General features: G+C 38.3%; 1 protein-coding gene across 2 annotated transcripts in view; it reads left to right on the top strand.

The window, feature by feature from the left end:
- Vcl (vinculin) overlaps positions 1 to 17,590 on the top strand; it is a 94,898-nt gene that overhangs the window by 37,473 nt on the left and 39,835 nt on the right. For both annotated transcript variants that reach the window (XM_055605915.1, XM_055605917.1), the window contains exons 3-6: positions 8,035 to 8,185; positions 8,771 to 8,879; positions 10,789 to 10,911; positions 12,647 to 12,807. In XM_055605915.1, the coding sequence (XP_055461890.1) occupies positions 8,035 to 8,185; positions 8,771 to 8,879; positions 10,789 to 10,911; positions 12,647 to 12,807 (544 nt within the window). The remainder of the gene's footprint in view (positions 1 to 8,034; positions 8,186 to 8,770; positions 8,880 to 10,788; positions 10,912 to 12,646; positions 12,808 to 17,590) is intronic.

The raw sequence follows: 17,590 nt of genomic DNA, 5'->3' as shown, positions 1-17,590 counted from the left end.
TCTTTCTTTCTTTCTTTCTTTCTTTCTTTCTTTCTTTCTTTCTTTCTTTCACTTTTTTGGTACTGAGGTCCAACTCATAGCTTTACTTAGGGTTTGTCTAATGGAATTGTCATTTTGTGATTGAAATATGTTAAAATCTCCTATGTTAATTTTCTACTTAGTTTTAGGTGTAATATTTATTTATTTCTTTTTTAACTTTTTGTTTGTTTGTTTTTTGAGAGAGGGTTTCTCTGTGTACCTTTGGCTGTCCTGGACTTGCTTTGTAGACCAGGCTGGCCTTAAACTCACCGAAATCCACCTGCCTCTGCCTCCCCAAGTGCTGGGATTACAGACATGTGCCGCTGCGACCAGATATCATTATATATTTCTAAGTGATACTGTTATGCTGGTTTTTTAAAGTTGGTGGTTCTTCTGTGTTTTAAATTCTGTTAGTGATGTGCTATTATTTATTATCCTTCTTTGAATTACTGCTATGGTGTTAGACATGCAACTTTAGGCTTTGTTCTTTAAGTCTGCATGATAGTTATTGGTAGTTGTTTTTTTAAGTGAAAGTAGTCCCTCAGTATATTTGCCCCATTTAATTTTGTGTTTAGGCATTTAAACTTCTTCATCATTCATTACATTATGCTGTAGAATAGTGACTATCCACTTTTTTTCATCAAAAGGACCTTCAAATAATAAGAGTAAGACTTTAACTACTAGTTAATCAAAAGAATGTATTAGAATAAGAAGATACATGAGTTTAGTAATACTTAAAAATAATTTTTACATCAGAGTAGCATCAGCACACATTCGAAAACTACTGGTACTCGTAAAACACACTTGCTTGTATGTTCAATCTGTCTCTATTCTTAACTCTGACTTGAGACAGAAAAGGACCATAGGAATCTGTAACTTGTGGGTCACAGAGTTCTTCATGAAACCTTGCAAGGTTTAGAATCTCTTCTCTGTTCACTGATGCCAGATTTGAAAAGGGGTAGAGAAGGAAAAAAGGGAGTGGGGGAGAAAAAAATGACATGTTAAGGATTCAAAGGTTATCACTCACATGATTTCAAGTTAGCTGTTTACCAACTCTTGGACATGCAGCCTGGATGGCTGGAATGTTTGTAATAGTCCCATTCCCAGCATGCTGCTTCCTCTTGTGTTATCTCTTGGTGGGAAGCCAAAACTGTCTGTCTGCAGGGTTGGCTGATCTCATCTGAAATAAAAGAAATTAGTGAGTGGAGCTCTGTGGCTGGGGGGGAGGGAGAGGGAGAGAGAGTTTAGCTTGTTTCAGTGCGCATGCACTATCAGGGAAGGGTTCATTTGGCTTTGCTTTCAAAAACAGTTTTGATACTTTTCAGCATGCTTACTGCTCTTCCAGAGGATCCAAATTAAGTTCTTAGCACCAATGTCAGATGCCTCACAACTGCCTTGTAACTCCAGCTCTAAAGGCTATGACACCTGCTTCTGGTATCTGTAGGTACCCGTGTAAATGAGGCATTCACTCACATAGATGCAGACACACACTCATAAATAAATGAATTAATAAAAAAGAAATCTATAACCTTACCCCTTGGCTTTATTGTGGTCTTAGAGACAAAGTTTTCATTTTGGCTGTACACTGGCAGTTTGGCCTTGCTAAGAATGAGAAGGGGCTGGAGAGATGGCTCAGAGGTTAAGAGTGTGTACTGCTCTTCCAGAGGACCTGAATCGGGTTCCAGTACCAACCAGGTCAGTTCACAATCACAGCTCCAGTTCCAGGGGATTGACTTCACCCCTTATATACAAAATTAAAATAATCTTAAAATAACGAGAAAACTACTGTGTATTGTGTCATACCTTAAGAGTTGGGACAGGGGAAGGAGTACTTTATGGATTTTATGGACGAGGACTGTAAGATCTCATAGAGCAGAGGGTTGGAATAACATGTTTTGGCATTGTCATATAGCATATGATAGGGTGAGTTGGGGCTGTGCACTTGCTGCTTACTTGAACTAGATTAAAGTATGTCTCTTTTTGTACTCTGTGTTCCCTACTCCCTTCTAAAAACTGCTCCTGTGCCTCAGGTTTCTAGGTGACTAATGGCTAAGGATACTTGACCTTTCAAAATGGCAACTCCAGGATGCAAAGCATATTAGCTATTATTGGGATGCTACACATGAGTGAGTCTATTTCTGTTGTTTTAAAATAAAGTTGGAAGTCAGGCCTTGTGCCACACCTGTAATCCCAGCCCTCTGGAGACGAAGGAAGGCGGACTGCAAGTTCAAGAGATAACTACTTGGAAAGGAACTCAGAGAGATACTGTGAAGAGAATCGTCTTTGTGACTACTGCTGAATGGAAGAGTGAATGATAGCATGCATGTGTGATACCCAGTATGCATTGGGAAAAAAAAGTTTTTTAAGCTTAAAACAGCTTGATTAAAGATAAAATCTCAGAGAACTGAGAAGTTTAGAACCTTCTTTTATGTTATTTTATACGAAGTGATATTCTGGGAAGGATGGATTTAGTTTTTAAGTAAGTATGTTAAGAATTCCATGAAACTGTCATTGATACCTTTGATCTAAATCACAAGCATTGGTCCTTGAGGTTGAAGACTCAAAGGCAGAGAAGCCTCAACTTGCACTAGGTGATTGATTTATTTATGTGAATATTTTATGACATAGTCAGGTTATAAGATTATTTAGAAAACTGATCCTATTTCTAGTTATTCCCTAGAATTTAGGTTTCTATTTCTAAGTAGAAAATCATTTAAGAGTCCAGGCAGATAGAATGCTTAAATAAAAATTACATTTTATTTGACTTATATGGGCTCCTCCTGTTTCTGATTGCTGGTTAATCATAGTGGGATTTGTTTAGCTTTTAAGAATGCCATTACATTTTAACCTACTGACCAGATAATCTTATTGTAGTAAAAAATGGTGCAGGGTCTATTCTGCCTATCATTTTATTGTACAAGAGAACCATTAGTGGATAATCAATTTGATTCTTGGCAAACCTTTTTCATTTCATTTTCCCAGTCCACCAGGTTTTCTCTCCATAAGTTACTCCTAACATTTAAGAATTCTTTTTTCAAGTTTGAAAATTGTATATAGTAACTAGATCTTTGTGAATCTATAATTTCATCAAGGATCAAGTTCCTTGGAAGTAAAATCAAGTTTGGGACTATTTAGTAAAAAATTTTCTGCTAGGCATGATGATGCATGCCTGCAGTCCCATCACACAGGATAAGCTAAGACTGGAGAATCACGAGTTCCAGGCCAGCCTTGGCTACAAGTCCAAGGCTAGTGTGGACTACATGGTAAAACCCTGTTTCAAAAAGTGCAAATCAAATAAACAGTTATTGATTTCCTTGGCTCAGATGAGGTTGTTTTTTCTTGGTAAAATGTATTCATGAAATAGTTGCTGTTAGTGTGAGCATATAGGCAGGAGCCCACGCAGTCCAGCTTGTGGGGCTCAACCTCCTGAGTCATGGCAACAGGTGATGATTATAGAAAACGGGATGAGCTAATGCTCAACCTCCTGAGTCATGGCAACAGGTGATTGATTATAGAAAATGGGATGAGCTAATGGAGAGACAAAGCTATGTTTTATAAATGCAGGTTTATTGGAGCAGCACGGGAGAGGGAGGGAGAGCTTGAGCTGGGTGGTGGTGGTGGTAGAGGAAGGTGGGGGGAAGGGAAAGAGAGAGAGGGAGAGAGAGAGAGAGAGCAAGAAGGGGGAAAGGGGAGAAAAGGAGCCAGTGGAACCAAGATGTCTGAATTATATGGTGAAGGGCCACTGGGAGGGGAGGAGTTCTGGCCTAGATAGAGGTTAAGGTATGCCAGCCATGCCCTACAGTTGGACATGTAGACAGTAGAGACATAACAGTTACTGAGCACTTATTATTTGTCAAGTGTTACCCTCTGACCATATTAATTGTTGAGGTGAATGAAATTTTTATTTTGCTGTGCTGAATTTACAGTATTATGAACAAAAACTGAGAACATGTACTAAGTTCTATGGGAACAGAAGAGCTGTAGATTTGAGAGTCAAGTGATGATTATCTAAAGGAAGGGATTTAAAACTGAGCACAAGAAGGGGAGGCGAAGAAAACAGGTATTTGAGATAGAGGAAAGGGCCATGTAAACAGTCATGGCTATTTGTCTTCAATGAATAATGATTGGCTATTCCTGTGCTGCTTTTGAAAGCATTCTTTTCAATGTATTTGAGCTTTCATTTAAATATTTTATTTAAAACAGTTTACTTATTTCCCGTGTGTAGGAATGAGTGCTGTAGCACACGTGGAAATCAGAGAACAATTTTGGAGAGTTGGTTCTCTTCTTCCATTGAGCAAGCAGATCCCAGTTTGGTATTAAGGGCCATATTAAGCCATCTCACTAGCCCACCCACATTAATCAATCAATCAATCAGTCAATTAATTTTGAGATGGATTTGCCAAATAGACTGAGCTGAGATTAAAGGGGTGTGCTGCCACACCCAGCAAACTTTCTTTTTTTTTCTTTTTAAATAAGAAAGGGTCTCTTATTCAGCCTTGAGCTTACTGATTCTGTTAGGCTGGCTCCATTGGCCAGCCAACCTAACAGGGCCCATGTCTGCTTTCCTATTGCTGGGGCCACTGTGTGTGGCCTGGTCTTTATGTGGGTTATAGGGATGTGAACTTAGGTCCTCATCACATGCTTGAATGGTGTTGCAGGATATTTGATCCCATTGTGAACCCCAAAATAGTGAACTGTAAAACCCTGTTTGCTGTTTGGTTTGGTTGAGCCTTAACACATACCTTTAATCCAAGGACTTTCTGTTTATTATAAACAGGTGATTATGGTGTGGATCACCCAGCCCTAGCATACAGCTTTAATTCAAGAGCTCTCTAAATACTGGATCTAATAAAATTAACCCTAGGTCAAGAGGCAGTGCAAGAAGCCAGCTGACAAGGATGAAAGAGTAGGAGGGACTTTGAGTTGAGGGGTATTTAAGACAGTGGGGAGAAGAAGAGAAGGAGGGGGAAGGAAGAAGGAGAAGAAGAAAAAGAAAAGAAGAAGAGGAAAAAAAAAGAAAAAGAGAAGTAGTTTTTAGCTCAGACTCTGGCTTTAGCTTAGGCTTCAGCTCCTCAGCAACCTGGCTTGTTGGGCTTTGAACTAATAAGCCTTCGGCCTTGGGTTTTTGGCTTTTTCCTCATGGGTTGTCAGTTGTACTATTGAGCTTTTTGGTTTTTTTCCATCCAGACCTGAGCTGAGAAAGGTTAGCTGGTTACCTTTGCCTCTCTGAGCTAGCAGGTTTTCACTCCAGCATCTGAGTCTTTATTGGTAAAATAGAATGGTTGGGATTTTCCATCAGTTAAACAATGGAATGGCAAGCACTTTACTGAGTTATCTTCTCAACCTCTCATTTAAATACTTCAAGGTTGTTGCTGGACAATGGTGAAATATGCCTTTAATCCCAGAACTTGGGAGACAGAGGCAGGAGGATCTCTATGAGTTTGAGACCAGCCTGGTTTACAGAGCAAGTACCAGTATAGCCAAGGCTATAGAGAAACCCTGAATTAAAATGAAATAAGAAAAACAACAACAAAAGTATTGTTATGGGTTTTAAGTAACTTCACTATGATTTCTTTAGTGTAGTTTTCTTCTTTCTTTTTAAATTTTAAAATTTTAATTTATTTATTTTTAGTTTTTTAGATATGTTTATTTTTGAGAATGTAAATACTATTTCTGCCTTCTCATCCATTGTGAAAATGTGAGTTTATGTAACTTCTGCAGATAGCACTATGGCAACATATAAAAATTACAGCACCCATACCTTTGACTGAGCATCTGGCAGATACACTCCTAATAAGCTTTCAAGGCAGTTCATTATAGTAGGCTAATAAATTGTGATTATTATGTAGTTGTATAAAAGAATGAAGTGGTTCTCTGTATGTCTTTAAATTTGTTTTTAGATTTATTTATTTTAATTTCGTGTGTGTGTGTGTGTGTGTGTGTGTATGTTTTACCTGCATGTATGTATGTATGCACCATAAGTATGCCTGATACCCTTGGTGGTCAGAAAAAGGTGTGTAATCCTTTGGAGGGGAATTATAGGCAGCTACGAGTTACCTGATATGGGTGCTGGGAACCGAATCTGGGTCTTCTTCAAGAATAACAAGTAGTCCCTGCGTGGCACATACCTTTAATCCCAGCACTCAGGCAGAGGCAGGTGCATCTCTGTGAGCTCAAGGCCAGCCTGGTCTTTAAAGCGAGTCCAGGACAGCCAGGGATATTACACAGAGAAACCCTGTCTTGCAAAACCAAAACAACAAAAAAACAAGTGATTTTAATTGCTGAGCCATGTCTCCAGTTCCAGGCCTGTGCTTATTAAGACTGATCAACAGCCGCATCAAATCAGGTATAGTGGTGTGTATTGTAGTGTATTCCTTTAATCCTAGCAGGAAGATGGAGGAGCACAAGTTTAAAACCAACCAGGACTGCACAGTGAATTCAAGGCTAGCCTGAAGTACATAGTGAGATACTGTCTTAAAGGAAAAGAACAGAAAAGCTGGGGTTGGAGGAGTAGATAAGTCGGTAGGGGGGTTGAGGTGGGGCAGGCATGCACAGTAGGTCTTCGTTTCTCACTAGTATTATTAGGTACTGCTTTATGGTACCCGTGGTTATGTCCTAGCTTAGGAAAGTATGTTTTTTTGAGTTATAATAATACCTTTTACATTTTTCATAGCCCACTTCTTTTATATAGTTGAAATCTCATACTGGTTTAATTTTTCCTATTAGAAATCTAACACTACCTTATATTTGTGTAAATTTTTGTATTGTTTAATATGATCCACAGAACAATGCTATGAGTAGGGCTCTTTCACATAAGCTTTTTTTTTTTTTCAAATGAGAATATGTAGTATTGGCAAATTATTTTATTTTTTAAGTAATTTGTTCCTTATCTCTTATAAAGTTACTCAGTTAAAACAGTGGGTCTATTGAAATGAGGTGAGAGGAGATAATTCATTCATTCTTTTCTATGAATGAATAATTGAATGAATGACTATATTTTAGTAAGTAGGGTCAAGAAGTATGCTTGATTTATGCATTTTAAGTTTCTCTGTCAAATGAGTTCTCCCCACCTCCACCACCAAATTCTTGGCTGACTTAGTGGTCTGAATTAGTATTAAACTGCTCATTATTGGTTCATTTATTAATGCTATGGATCTTTTAACAACATAGTTTTATAGAGTTGCTTGGCTCAAAATCACTTAGCAAGATGAATAAAAATTTCAGTATTATTTTACTCTTTTTCTCCTTTTTTCTCTATTTCTTTGTAATTCTATGATTATTAAAGCATAGCACTTGCAGGTAGAGGCAGATGGATCTTTGAGTTCAAGATGAATCTTGTCTACGTAGTGAGTTCCAGGCTACCTGGAACCACGTAGTGAGATCCTGTCTCAAACACAAAACAAAACAAAACAAAACACCCAAACAAACAAACAAAACAACAAAACCTAAATACTACATATGCCTTTGGTGCTTATCTAGATGGTCAGTCTGACAGCACTACTGATGCTTTCAGTTCTTCATTTAATGTCTGCTGTGGGATGAGAAGGAGTAAGGAAACAAAAGAACTTCAACAAAGGAGTTGCAGAGATGTAGCCACCTAAAGTATAGGTGCCAAATGTACTCATTTTTTGTTGCCAAGAAATAACAAAGAACAAGTTATTTACAAGCCTAGTGCTTCCAGTGAGTGAACACATGTGCTGCCATTAGCTGCAAAGTTTAAGACTTAAAAATGTATGTTCTGGGGGTGGAGAGATGGCTCAGAGGTTAAGAACATTGGCTGGCTGCTCTTCCAAAGGTCCTGAGTTCAGTTTCCAGGAACTATATTGTGGCGCACAACCATCTAGAACACTGTATAGAAAAGAAATAAATATTTAAAAAAATAGAAAAAAAAAACCCAAGTTCTGTTATAAATTTTCCCTTACATTAAAAAAAAAAATAACTTCACACATATTTGTGGATGATGGTCTTATAGTTCCTTTTACTAAGGAGTTAACCCATTTTTTTTTTCTTCTGTAGGGTTGAGAATGCTTGCACTAAGCTCGTTCAGGCAGCCCAGATGCTTCAGTCAGACCCATACTCAGTTCCTGCACGGGATTACCTCATCGATGGTTCTAGGGGAATTCTCTCTGGCACATCAGATCTACTGCTTACCTTTGATGAGGCTGAGGTAGGCAATCTGAGGCCCAAAAGACCTCTCTTACACAAAAACTTAGTTTTAGATTGTATCTTGTGTGCGTGTGTGCCTGTGTGTTGTGCACCTGAGTGCATACTCTTGCATACATGTTTGTGGGTGCCCATGGAAATCAGAAACGGGTATCAGATCCCTAGGGCTGGAGTTACAGGCAGTCGTGAGCCAACTGACATCAGTGCCATAAACTGGGGTCCTCTGGAAGAGCATCAAGCATTCTTGACCTATGAGTCATCTCTCCAGCTCTTAAAGCCTAATTTTAAAGATAATAATGGAACCTGGGCGCCTTTAATCCCAGCACTTGGGAGGCAAAGGAAGGTGAATCTCTTTGAGTTCTAAACCAGCCTGGTCTACATAGTGAGTTCCAGGACAGCCAGGACTACATAGTAAAATCCTGTCTCAAAAAAACCAAAACCCCAAAAAATCAACAAAACCAAAAATACCCCTACCAAAGCTCAAAAAAAAAAAAAAAAAAGTTAAAATGTTAAAAAGCTACATATCTCTAGTGCCATTCTCTATGTACTATTCACTAATTTGACTGAGTCCTTAAATATGTATTTTCAGGTTCGTAAGATTATTAGAGTTTGCAAAGGAATTTTGGAATATCTTACAGTGGCAGAGGTAGTGGAGACTATGGAAGATTTGGTCACTTACACCAAGAATCTTGGGCCAGGTGAGCCAAAACCAAATTTTATATTAAAAGTCTTGTTATTTGACTGTTATTTGAGAGGAAAGGCTCCTCTTCTATTACTTGCAGAAAATAGGGGATGCTGCATTTGGGCTTTTCTGTGGCTGGAGCTGACGCTGGGTTTCTGCTGAGGCTATGTTATCTCTGAAGTCTGTTATCTGCTTTCTACAAGTCCCAGCCCTGTCAGGAACATTAAACCAGCTTTGTGGATATTGGTGGGGCAATGTAGGAAATACTTTTCTGCTACTGCAATGCTGAAGACCGCCCTAAAGCCTGACCTCCCGTTCTACATTACACAGCACTCCTTCACTGTCTGCCAGCTGGCCGGCAGCTCTTCGTGACTTCCTAGCTTGAGAATTAGCTGCCTACTATTATGGACTTAATGTTGTAGCCCAGGGCTGCAGAAATATAATCAGACCTCAAAGGACAGAAGAGCTCTTGTGGTTAAATCTCATTTTGAAATGATTATTTAGGCATCTGAGTATTGAATATTCAAAATATATAGATGCTAGCATTTGATCTTACAACATGACATCAAGAGTCCATAAAGTATAAATGTGATTAACGAAGAGGAATAATGGGTGTTTAACTTGATGTTTTTTGCCCTGTGAATCATTCTTTAATTGAAATGTTGATGTTTATTTAACACTGTATTTCTGAGGGTTGTCCTTTGAACTTACCGCATTTTCTAAGTTGACGATTACCTGGATTTCCATTACAGGCTTTTTTTCATGCCTGTAGAAGCATGCTGGGGGATGGCCTGTGTGTGTTTGGGAGTGTTGGGGATTAACCCAGGCTTAGTGCATGCAAGCAAGTGACCTACCACTGGAGTACATCCCTGGTACCCAAAGACCTGTATTCTTATTCTTGTAATGCTGGAAAAAGGTCTGTGTTTTCCTCATAAAGACAGACATACTGGGTGAAACAGAAGCAGCCCACTCACTGTTCTGCCTTTCCTTAGTGTTCATGGTCTGTTAAACTACTTATGAAATCCTAGGGGTAATTTGAAAATCAAAGCTTAAAACAAAATTCATAAGGCTAGCCAGCAAGATGATAAAAGTACTTGGAGGTAGGCCTGCTGCCCTGAATTCCATCCCAGGAGCCACATGGTAGAAGAACTGCCCCCTGCACGCTGTACACTGACCTCTACACATATACTGTGGCACACGTGTGTGTCCTCATATACTACACATATGTATAAATAAATTAGTGCAATTTAAAAATTACGTAACGCTTTTAAATAATGACCAAAGTAAACAAAGTGATAACTGATTGATTCCAAGACACCAGATGCTTACAAAGCTGTACATTTTATAATATTTCTATTTTGATGCTAATTCTAAGAGTAGTATATGCTTTGTTTGGATGACCTTGCAAAATTCAAAAAATATTACCAAAGTAAGGATAAAACACAAGGCTCAGTAGGTAAAGGTGTTTGCTGCCAAGCCTGGTGACCCAAGTTCCATCCCCAGAACCAACGTGGTAGAAAGAGAGAAACAGTTCTGCCAAGTTATCCTCTGACTTCTCCATAGCTGCACACGGCACACTTGTTTCCTCCCCGTATACATAATAAATGAATGTTAAAACAAAAACAAAAAAACAACCCAACCCACTGTTGTTCTTAGAATTCCTTCCCTGATAGTCTTGCATAGTGGAGCACAATAGCCAGGTATACTATATCAAACCTGTATGCATACAATATGACTACATTTAGAATTTTTCTTTAATAAGTTACCTTCTCTGAAAGCCATAACATTGCTAGTATTGTTACAATGTCTGTCTTTAAGTAGGTAAACAGTAGTTTGGATTTTTGTAGTAATGGATTTGGGCTGAAAAGGCCAGATTCTGGTTTGTTTTATGACCCATCCTACATAATTTCTTCTTTGTGTCTCAGGAATGACTAAGATGGCCAAAATGATTGATGAGAGACAGCAGGAGTTGACTCACCAGGAACACCGAGTGATGCTGGTGAACTCTATGAACACCGTCAAAGAGCTGCTTCCTGTTCTCATTTCAGGTACTTCCTGCTTCATTTATAGGGTGAGGGGAGTTAGGTGTTGTAACTCAGGCAGCCATTCTCCTATGCTGCTTTGGTATAAATCCTGTAGACTAGGTGAAGATGAGATGTGATGGAGTGTTACATGTTACATGTAGGCAGTAAGTGAAGGCTGAGAACCCATTTTGAGTGTTTTCTTTCTTTCTTTTCTTTTTTTTTTTTTGGTTTTTCAAGACAGGGTTTCTCTGTCTTGACAGCCCTGGCTGTCATTGATTCGCTTTGTAGTCCAAGCTGGCCTCGAACCCATGGAGATCTGCCTACCTCCGTCTTCTGAGTGCTGGGCCTAAATGTGTGTGCCACTGCGCCAAGGCTCTCTCTTTTTGCCTCTTGCAAGGAAAATAAACTGTTATTAGTGTTACTGGCTTTCCAGTGAACTTTACTAATAATAAACATATGAAAGGTTGGACTTGAGGGAAGCCACTCAGTAAACAAAAGTTAAAAGCCAAATGATATGTACATCTTCCTACCTTCCTCAAATGAATGTGCTTGGACACTTTGATTTCTCCTTCAAACAGCTGTGGCGTTCATGCTTTTGTCTCTTTGCTTACTAAGTGTCAGTATGTGCCAGTGCATTACTGTTTATGCCCGTATCTTAGTCAGGTTATGCGTTAGTTAGTTTAATTCTCAGAAGAAAGCTGTACTTAAATTTCTATGAAGCATGTCATTGTCATAATCTAGTACCTCAGTTGCTGGGGCTCCAGAGCCTTCTTCAGGTCTCTGTAGGTACTTGTACATGCTTGGCATACAATCATATATACATAAATGAAATAATTGTCTTTTAATTAAAAAAATTTAATTAAAACCCTCTTTTATTTCTTTACTTCTTTTACTTTTCATTTTTTTGGTTTGTTTTCTTGATATTTTTGATACATGGTCTCTTTTTTATGTAGCCCTAGCTATCCTGGAACTCACTATGTAGACCAGGCTAGCCTTGAATTCACAGAGATCTGCTTGTCTCTGTTTCCTGAATGCTGAGATTAAAGGTGTGTGTGCAACCATGCCCTGCTAAAAGTAAGTAATCTTAAAAACAAGAAGGGAAGTAAGTGGAGAAGGAAGAAAAGGGAGGAAGGAAGGAAGGAAGGAAGGAAGAAAAAAGGAAGGAAAGAAAGAAAGGAAGGAAGGAAGAGAAGTCAGTGGTACATACTGAGAGACTAGAAAATATTCTGACTTTGGGCCTACCATGGTATTGGGGGCAGTAGGCTCCTCACAGTTTTATTGGTGTTTTTTATTCTATCCCATTAGGTTTGCAGGCCATGCTATACTCAAGATGATAATGATTGAGAAGGATATTAGGTACTTTGTGATTGTAAATCATCTCTATGTGTGTTAAATTAGTTCCCTAATGATATGTGATGCTTTCTTTGTACTTGGATTTGCTTTACAATGAAAGTTGATGATACCAGAACTTTTTTCAGCAGATTTGCAGTGTTTGTTTTACATACATACACCTACATATATACACACACACACTCATTAGAAGACCAAAATACAAAAAAAAAAAAAAAAAAAAGACCAAAATACATATTAAAATTGTGGAACATGATCTGTGAATATTATTAATCAGTAAGATTAAATGGCATAGATTGCCTGGGATGCACCCAGATGCTGGAAGAAGAGAAGTGACCCATGTTTCCTATCTCTGACCTCCATATCATTTTTAAAAGATCAAATTCTGATCTTTTGTTTACTTTTATAGCTATGAAGATTTTTGTTACAACCAAAAACTCAAAAAATCAAGGAATAGAAGAAGCTTTGAAAAATCGAAATTTTACTGTAGAAAAGATGAGTGCTGAGATTAATGAGATCATTCGTGTATTACAACTCACTTCTTGGGATGAAGATGCCTGGGCCAGCAAGGTAAGGCTCCGTAGAGGAGAAATATGGAAAAGTTCAAGTTCTGCATTCCTGGGAGATTTTGATTGTTATCTGTCCTAGATATTATTTTGTAATTGTGTATACCTAAGAATACACAGATATTGTAGAAAAAATTTCTTGCTAACTTATTTTGTGGGTTGGTTATCTGTCACCATTATACATTTTCTTTGTTCCAAGGTGGACTGAATAGGCATATAAGATGAATATTGGTGGAAGGCTGAGGTGTGTAGCCTTCTGTCAAGCTCAGTTCTCATTGCTTGGGTTGGTAAAGGACTTGGGGTATCATACTTCTCTGGATGGGATCCTTTTCATATGGGTGACTATTGCCAGGTGACTTAAGAAAAATGGGTAATATGTCTATAAATATGCACTTTTGGAAGGCTTGGCTTAGTCAACCTTTTGCTAAGAGGAGTAAACAGAGGGAACTCTCAGGCTCTTTAGATGTGTTGCTTGATCACCCTGTTTTTTCTAAGGAAAGTGTCATTAAAGTACTGGTCTTCACATTTGTCCATTAGTTTACAGATCCTTTTTTTTTTTCCTCTAGAAATTCCTTAGACTCCAAAGGGAGTCTATTACTGTGGATTTCTTGTAGAGCCTGTCAGTAATGGCGTGGGGTTGTTGCCACTCTGGTCTACTTATTTCTATGCAATGGCAAAGCTTCCAGGTCTGGGGAAACCAAGAGATTTTGGTTTACACTTGCCTTAGACAAGCCCAGGATGCAGGCAGGGGGGGAATATTTGGCTCCAGGGTCTAGCTTACCTGTCTGACCCAAGTGCTGTCAGCAAGGTCACCCAGGTGGTTGTTAACAGGCAATGATTTTATAATTTTACTTCTGTTGGCTGCTCATTAGAGCTGCTTTTCCTGCAGGACAACATGGAAGGTAAGGTCAAATCTGGGGTACAACATCGCCAGTCCTCCTGCTGCTCAGACACTAATTTAACTATACATAATCAATTAGTTTACTTTTAACTATAGATTTATTCACTGAGGTGTTTCCACATTGATAGTATGCTCTCTAACTGGTTCTAAAATTGTATTTTAAGTTTTTATGATAAAATCATCTTAAGTCTTTGATATTTGATTTTATTTTGCTTTTGCTTGATAACTTTACTTCCCAATGACTTCTTTGTGCATCTTCTTTTTGTTGTTGTTGTTCTCTTGTTTGTTTTTTCTTTTTCTCGAGCTTAGAAGGTAAGCTTTCTCTTGCCCTTTAGTTTCTTTTTTGCTTAAAAAGAGAAAAAGCATGTCTGTGAGGTTTTCTCGTGCCGTGTGCCATGCCTCATTTGTGTGGCGGTGTGTAACACTGTGCTCGGATATGTGTCAGGATATGATTTACTGTGGAATTCTGGGCTGTGTTGGGTAGACTGAGTTTGGCTCTTATTGACTTGGTGTTTTTGGATGGGTGGGACAAAAGAGAAAAGATTGCTATGGCATATCAGGCTTTCTATATTTGGTAGGTGCTTTTATCTCTATGAACAGGACCCTTAAGAATATTTTTTTGCTCCCTTATCTTCACTGGCCTCATTGGAAGGGCACATTTCCTAAGGTAACTGGGTCAGGTATCTGTGGGCTCAGCTCTTGGGAAAGAAGTCTTGGGGTGATGCTGTCTCTGCTCTTCTAACAGTCATCTCTGGTGGGCCCTTGACATTTTGCTTTTGGAGATGTATTGTTGAGGGTTTACCTGCAATGAAAGTGGGTAGGCTAGAGAGCAAAGTCAAAGAGAACAAGAAATAAAGAATATTGATTTTTTTTCTTATCTTGAGATTGTGGCTTTTTGCATGTTTTGTTGCCTAGGCTGTGGATCAGCCATAATGCAAAGATTTCATATCACTCTAACCAAATATCTTTTCTTTGCTTCTAGCAGGTGAGAACCTAGTGAGGAAGGATAGGCATTTAATCATAACATTTCTGTTTTGGAGGGAAAAGTAATCTCTCATTTAGTGGAATTATTTTATTCAATTGCCATAAATAAGTACTTCTCTAAAAACAAGCAAACAAAACTCAAATGAGTTAAGTTGTTTTTCAGTACCAGGATCATGGACCAGGGAAATAGACCTGGTCCTCACCAGCTGTCTTGTAGCTATCTCATATTCATGTTGCTCTGGAAGAAGCTGGCTGATTAGGATGATGCAAAACTAATTTTGTCAAGAATGAGAATAAATTAAGTTTGTTTGGCTAAAAGAAGTTCAAATACATGGCATTAAAATGAGAAGAGGGACTTTTTAATCTGCCTGCCTTTGTTACATTTACTTGGTTCAGAGGCCAAAATAGTGTACAGAGATGCGCATGACTAGTCACTCCCAGCCCTGCTCCTGCTTTACCCCTACTTAACCCTGTGTGTAAACTCTTCAATAGTTACACGAATATTTAGAAAAAGGAATGCACAGTGGTATCTAGGGTATTGGTTTATCATTATTATTTTATTTTTAAAGTAGAATTCCAAATTTTCTTTTCCTGAACTGTAAGCAGTAAATTAACCAGCTCCAGGGTTCAATGCACAGTGTCTTTCACCACTTCTTGCCCCTCCCAGTGAGTAATTAACTTTGTCCTCCATCCTTGTTTCATGCTTCCCCACTGGTGCAGTATTCTTCTGGAAAGTGAAGGTTCCTCTAGAAAAGTGGGGGAAGAAAGTAAGTGGAACAAATTCTTGGTAAAAATAGTCTTCTGAGTAAGTCTTCAGATTTTGATGAGGCAATGCATAGCTGAGTAGTGTACCTGTAATACCTACATTCAGTGTTCAGATTCACACCTTTAACAGTAACTTTAACACTTTAACACTTTAAAGTTAACAGTAACTTTAACACTTCATTTCTATTGAAAGTAAAAACTGTTCCTTCAATAAACAGTCCTGATGATCATTAAAGCAAAGCCAGCATCTTTTCCTAGGACAACTACTCAAAAGAACTTGAGTTAAATACAACTCTTATTCTTCTCTGCAAATTTACAACTCTTAAAAAATTTATTTAAAAAAATTTATTTATATTACTTGATCTTGATTTCATTGCCCAGAATTTTTGAGCCTTACAGAGGTAGCTTTTCATGTTGTGTCAACTGTGATTCACAGTTGGCTGTTGTGGTGAGTGTTCTCCCGTAGGGGTCTAGGCTGGTGATGGACAGTGGTGACTGACTAGGATGCCTTCCACATGAGATTACTGTGCTTTTGAACAAAGAAGGAAATACTGGCTAGATTGTGCTGTCCTGTAACATCCTCACTGCAAACCATTGGGATTTAAGGGTTGACTTTAAGTTTGATTATTTTAAAAAGATCAGGTTGTATATAAGCTTAAAACATTTTCTGAGTATTCTCAAGTTTTGTTTTAGCTGTCAATAGAGTAAGAAATTTATCTATAGAAATTTGGGTAAATAGTTAACCCAGGCATTTTTGATGTTTTGTTCACCTCTCAAGGAGGAAGTCCTCAAATGCTAAAAGATTGGTGTTCTCACCTGATGTAGGCTATCTTTAGCTGGGTCCATCTTGTAGTGTGCTCATGACTGGCACAGGTGTACGAGCTGTGAAGCTTTTATCAGAGAGGAGAAACCAAGGCCAGAGAAGGTCACTTAGGACCAGGCACTTTCTCATTGGTCAATCTGTTCTTTCCTGAAACATCTTTGCTCAAAGCATTGGAATGGTACTTACAGAAATGTGATCAGAAATAAAGTAGAATGGGGAGATAAGTGTTAGTGAAGAAAGAAAAGAGGATTGGGCAATAGTTTAAATATTTAAAAAATTTAACTTAAAAATACTAGCATAGTAGGACTTTGCTTTTCTTTTTAAACTTATATCGTTATCATCATCATCATAATGATAATCGACAGGGTAATCTCTATGTAGTCCTGAAATTTGCTATGTAGTCCAGGCTGTCCTTGAACTCACAGAGATCCTCTTGCCTCTGCCTCCAAAGTGCTGGACTCTACTTTTCTATTGTAGTTACACTTGATTGCCTACAGAGAGAATCTCAATAGTACTCATAGGTATTCTTGAAGCCTGAACATTTATTAAAATTTAAGAGTCTGTCAGCTCTTGGGAAGGCACATATAGACGTTCTTTGTTTTTGTTTTGGATGTCCTTCTACCTTTGGTATGTGGGGGAAACTGCTAGGACATTGAAGTTTTGATCCTGAGCAACACACACACACACACACACAATCACACACACAATCACAGTTTGGGGCCTGGCCTGGCAGCAAATAATTCTAATTCCAAGCATTTGGAAAGCAAAAGGTAGGAGGATCTTAAGTTTGAGGCCAACCTGGGCTACACAGTGAGTTCCAATCCAGCCGGGGCTACTTATTAGATGTTGTGTCAATGAAACAAAAAGGAAATAAATATTTCAAACTATCACAATAAGGACCCTAATAGAAATTGGTGCTGACTTTTTTCTTTCCCAAAATTTGAATTAAAAAAATCTTATTTATTTATTTTTTTATTTAATATATGAGGGCTCTATGTGCATGTGCACCTGCAGGCCAGAAGAGGCCATCAGATCCCAGTTTAGAAGGCTGGGAGCCACCATGTGTTTGCTGGGAACTAAACTCAGGACCCTTGGAAGTGCAGACAGTGCTCTTAACCTCTGAACCATCTTTCCAGCCCCCAAATTTGAATTTTTTATGGAGAAGAATGAAAGCGTGTTTTTTTTTCCTATTCTGAATACTTACATGACAGGGCTTAACTAAATGCTTTGTGGTACAGCTGACCACAGATTATAATTATTTTTATCATATATATGTGTGTGTGTATATATATATATATATATATATATATATAT

Source organism: Psammomys obesus, unplaced genomic scaffold (genome assembly GCF_907164565.1).
Source record: "Psammomys obesus unplaced genomic scaffold, mPsaObe1.curated_primary_1811, whole genome shotgun sequence".
Taxonomy (NCBI): Eukaryota; Metazoa; Chordata; class Mammalia; order Rodentia; family Muridae; genus Psammomys; species Psammomys obesus.
This window is presented reverse-complemented; position numbering and strand designations above follow the sequence as displayed.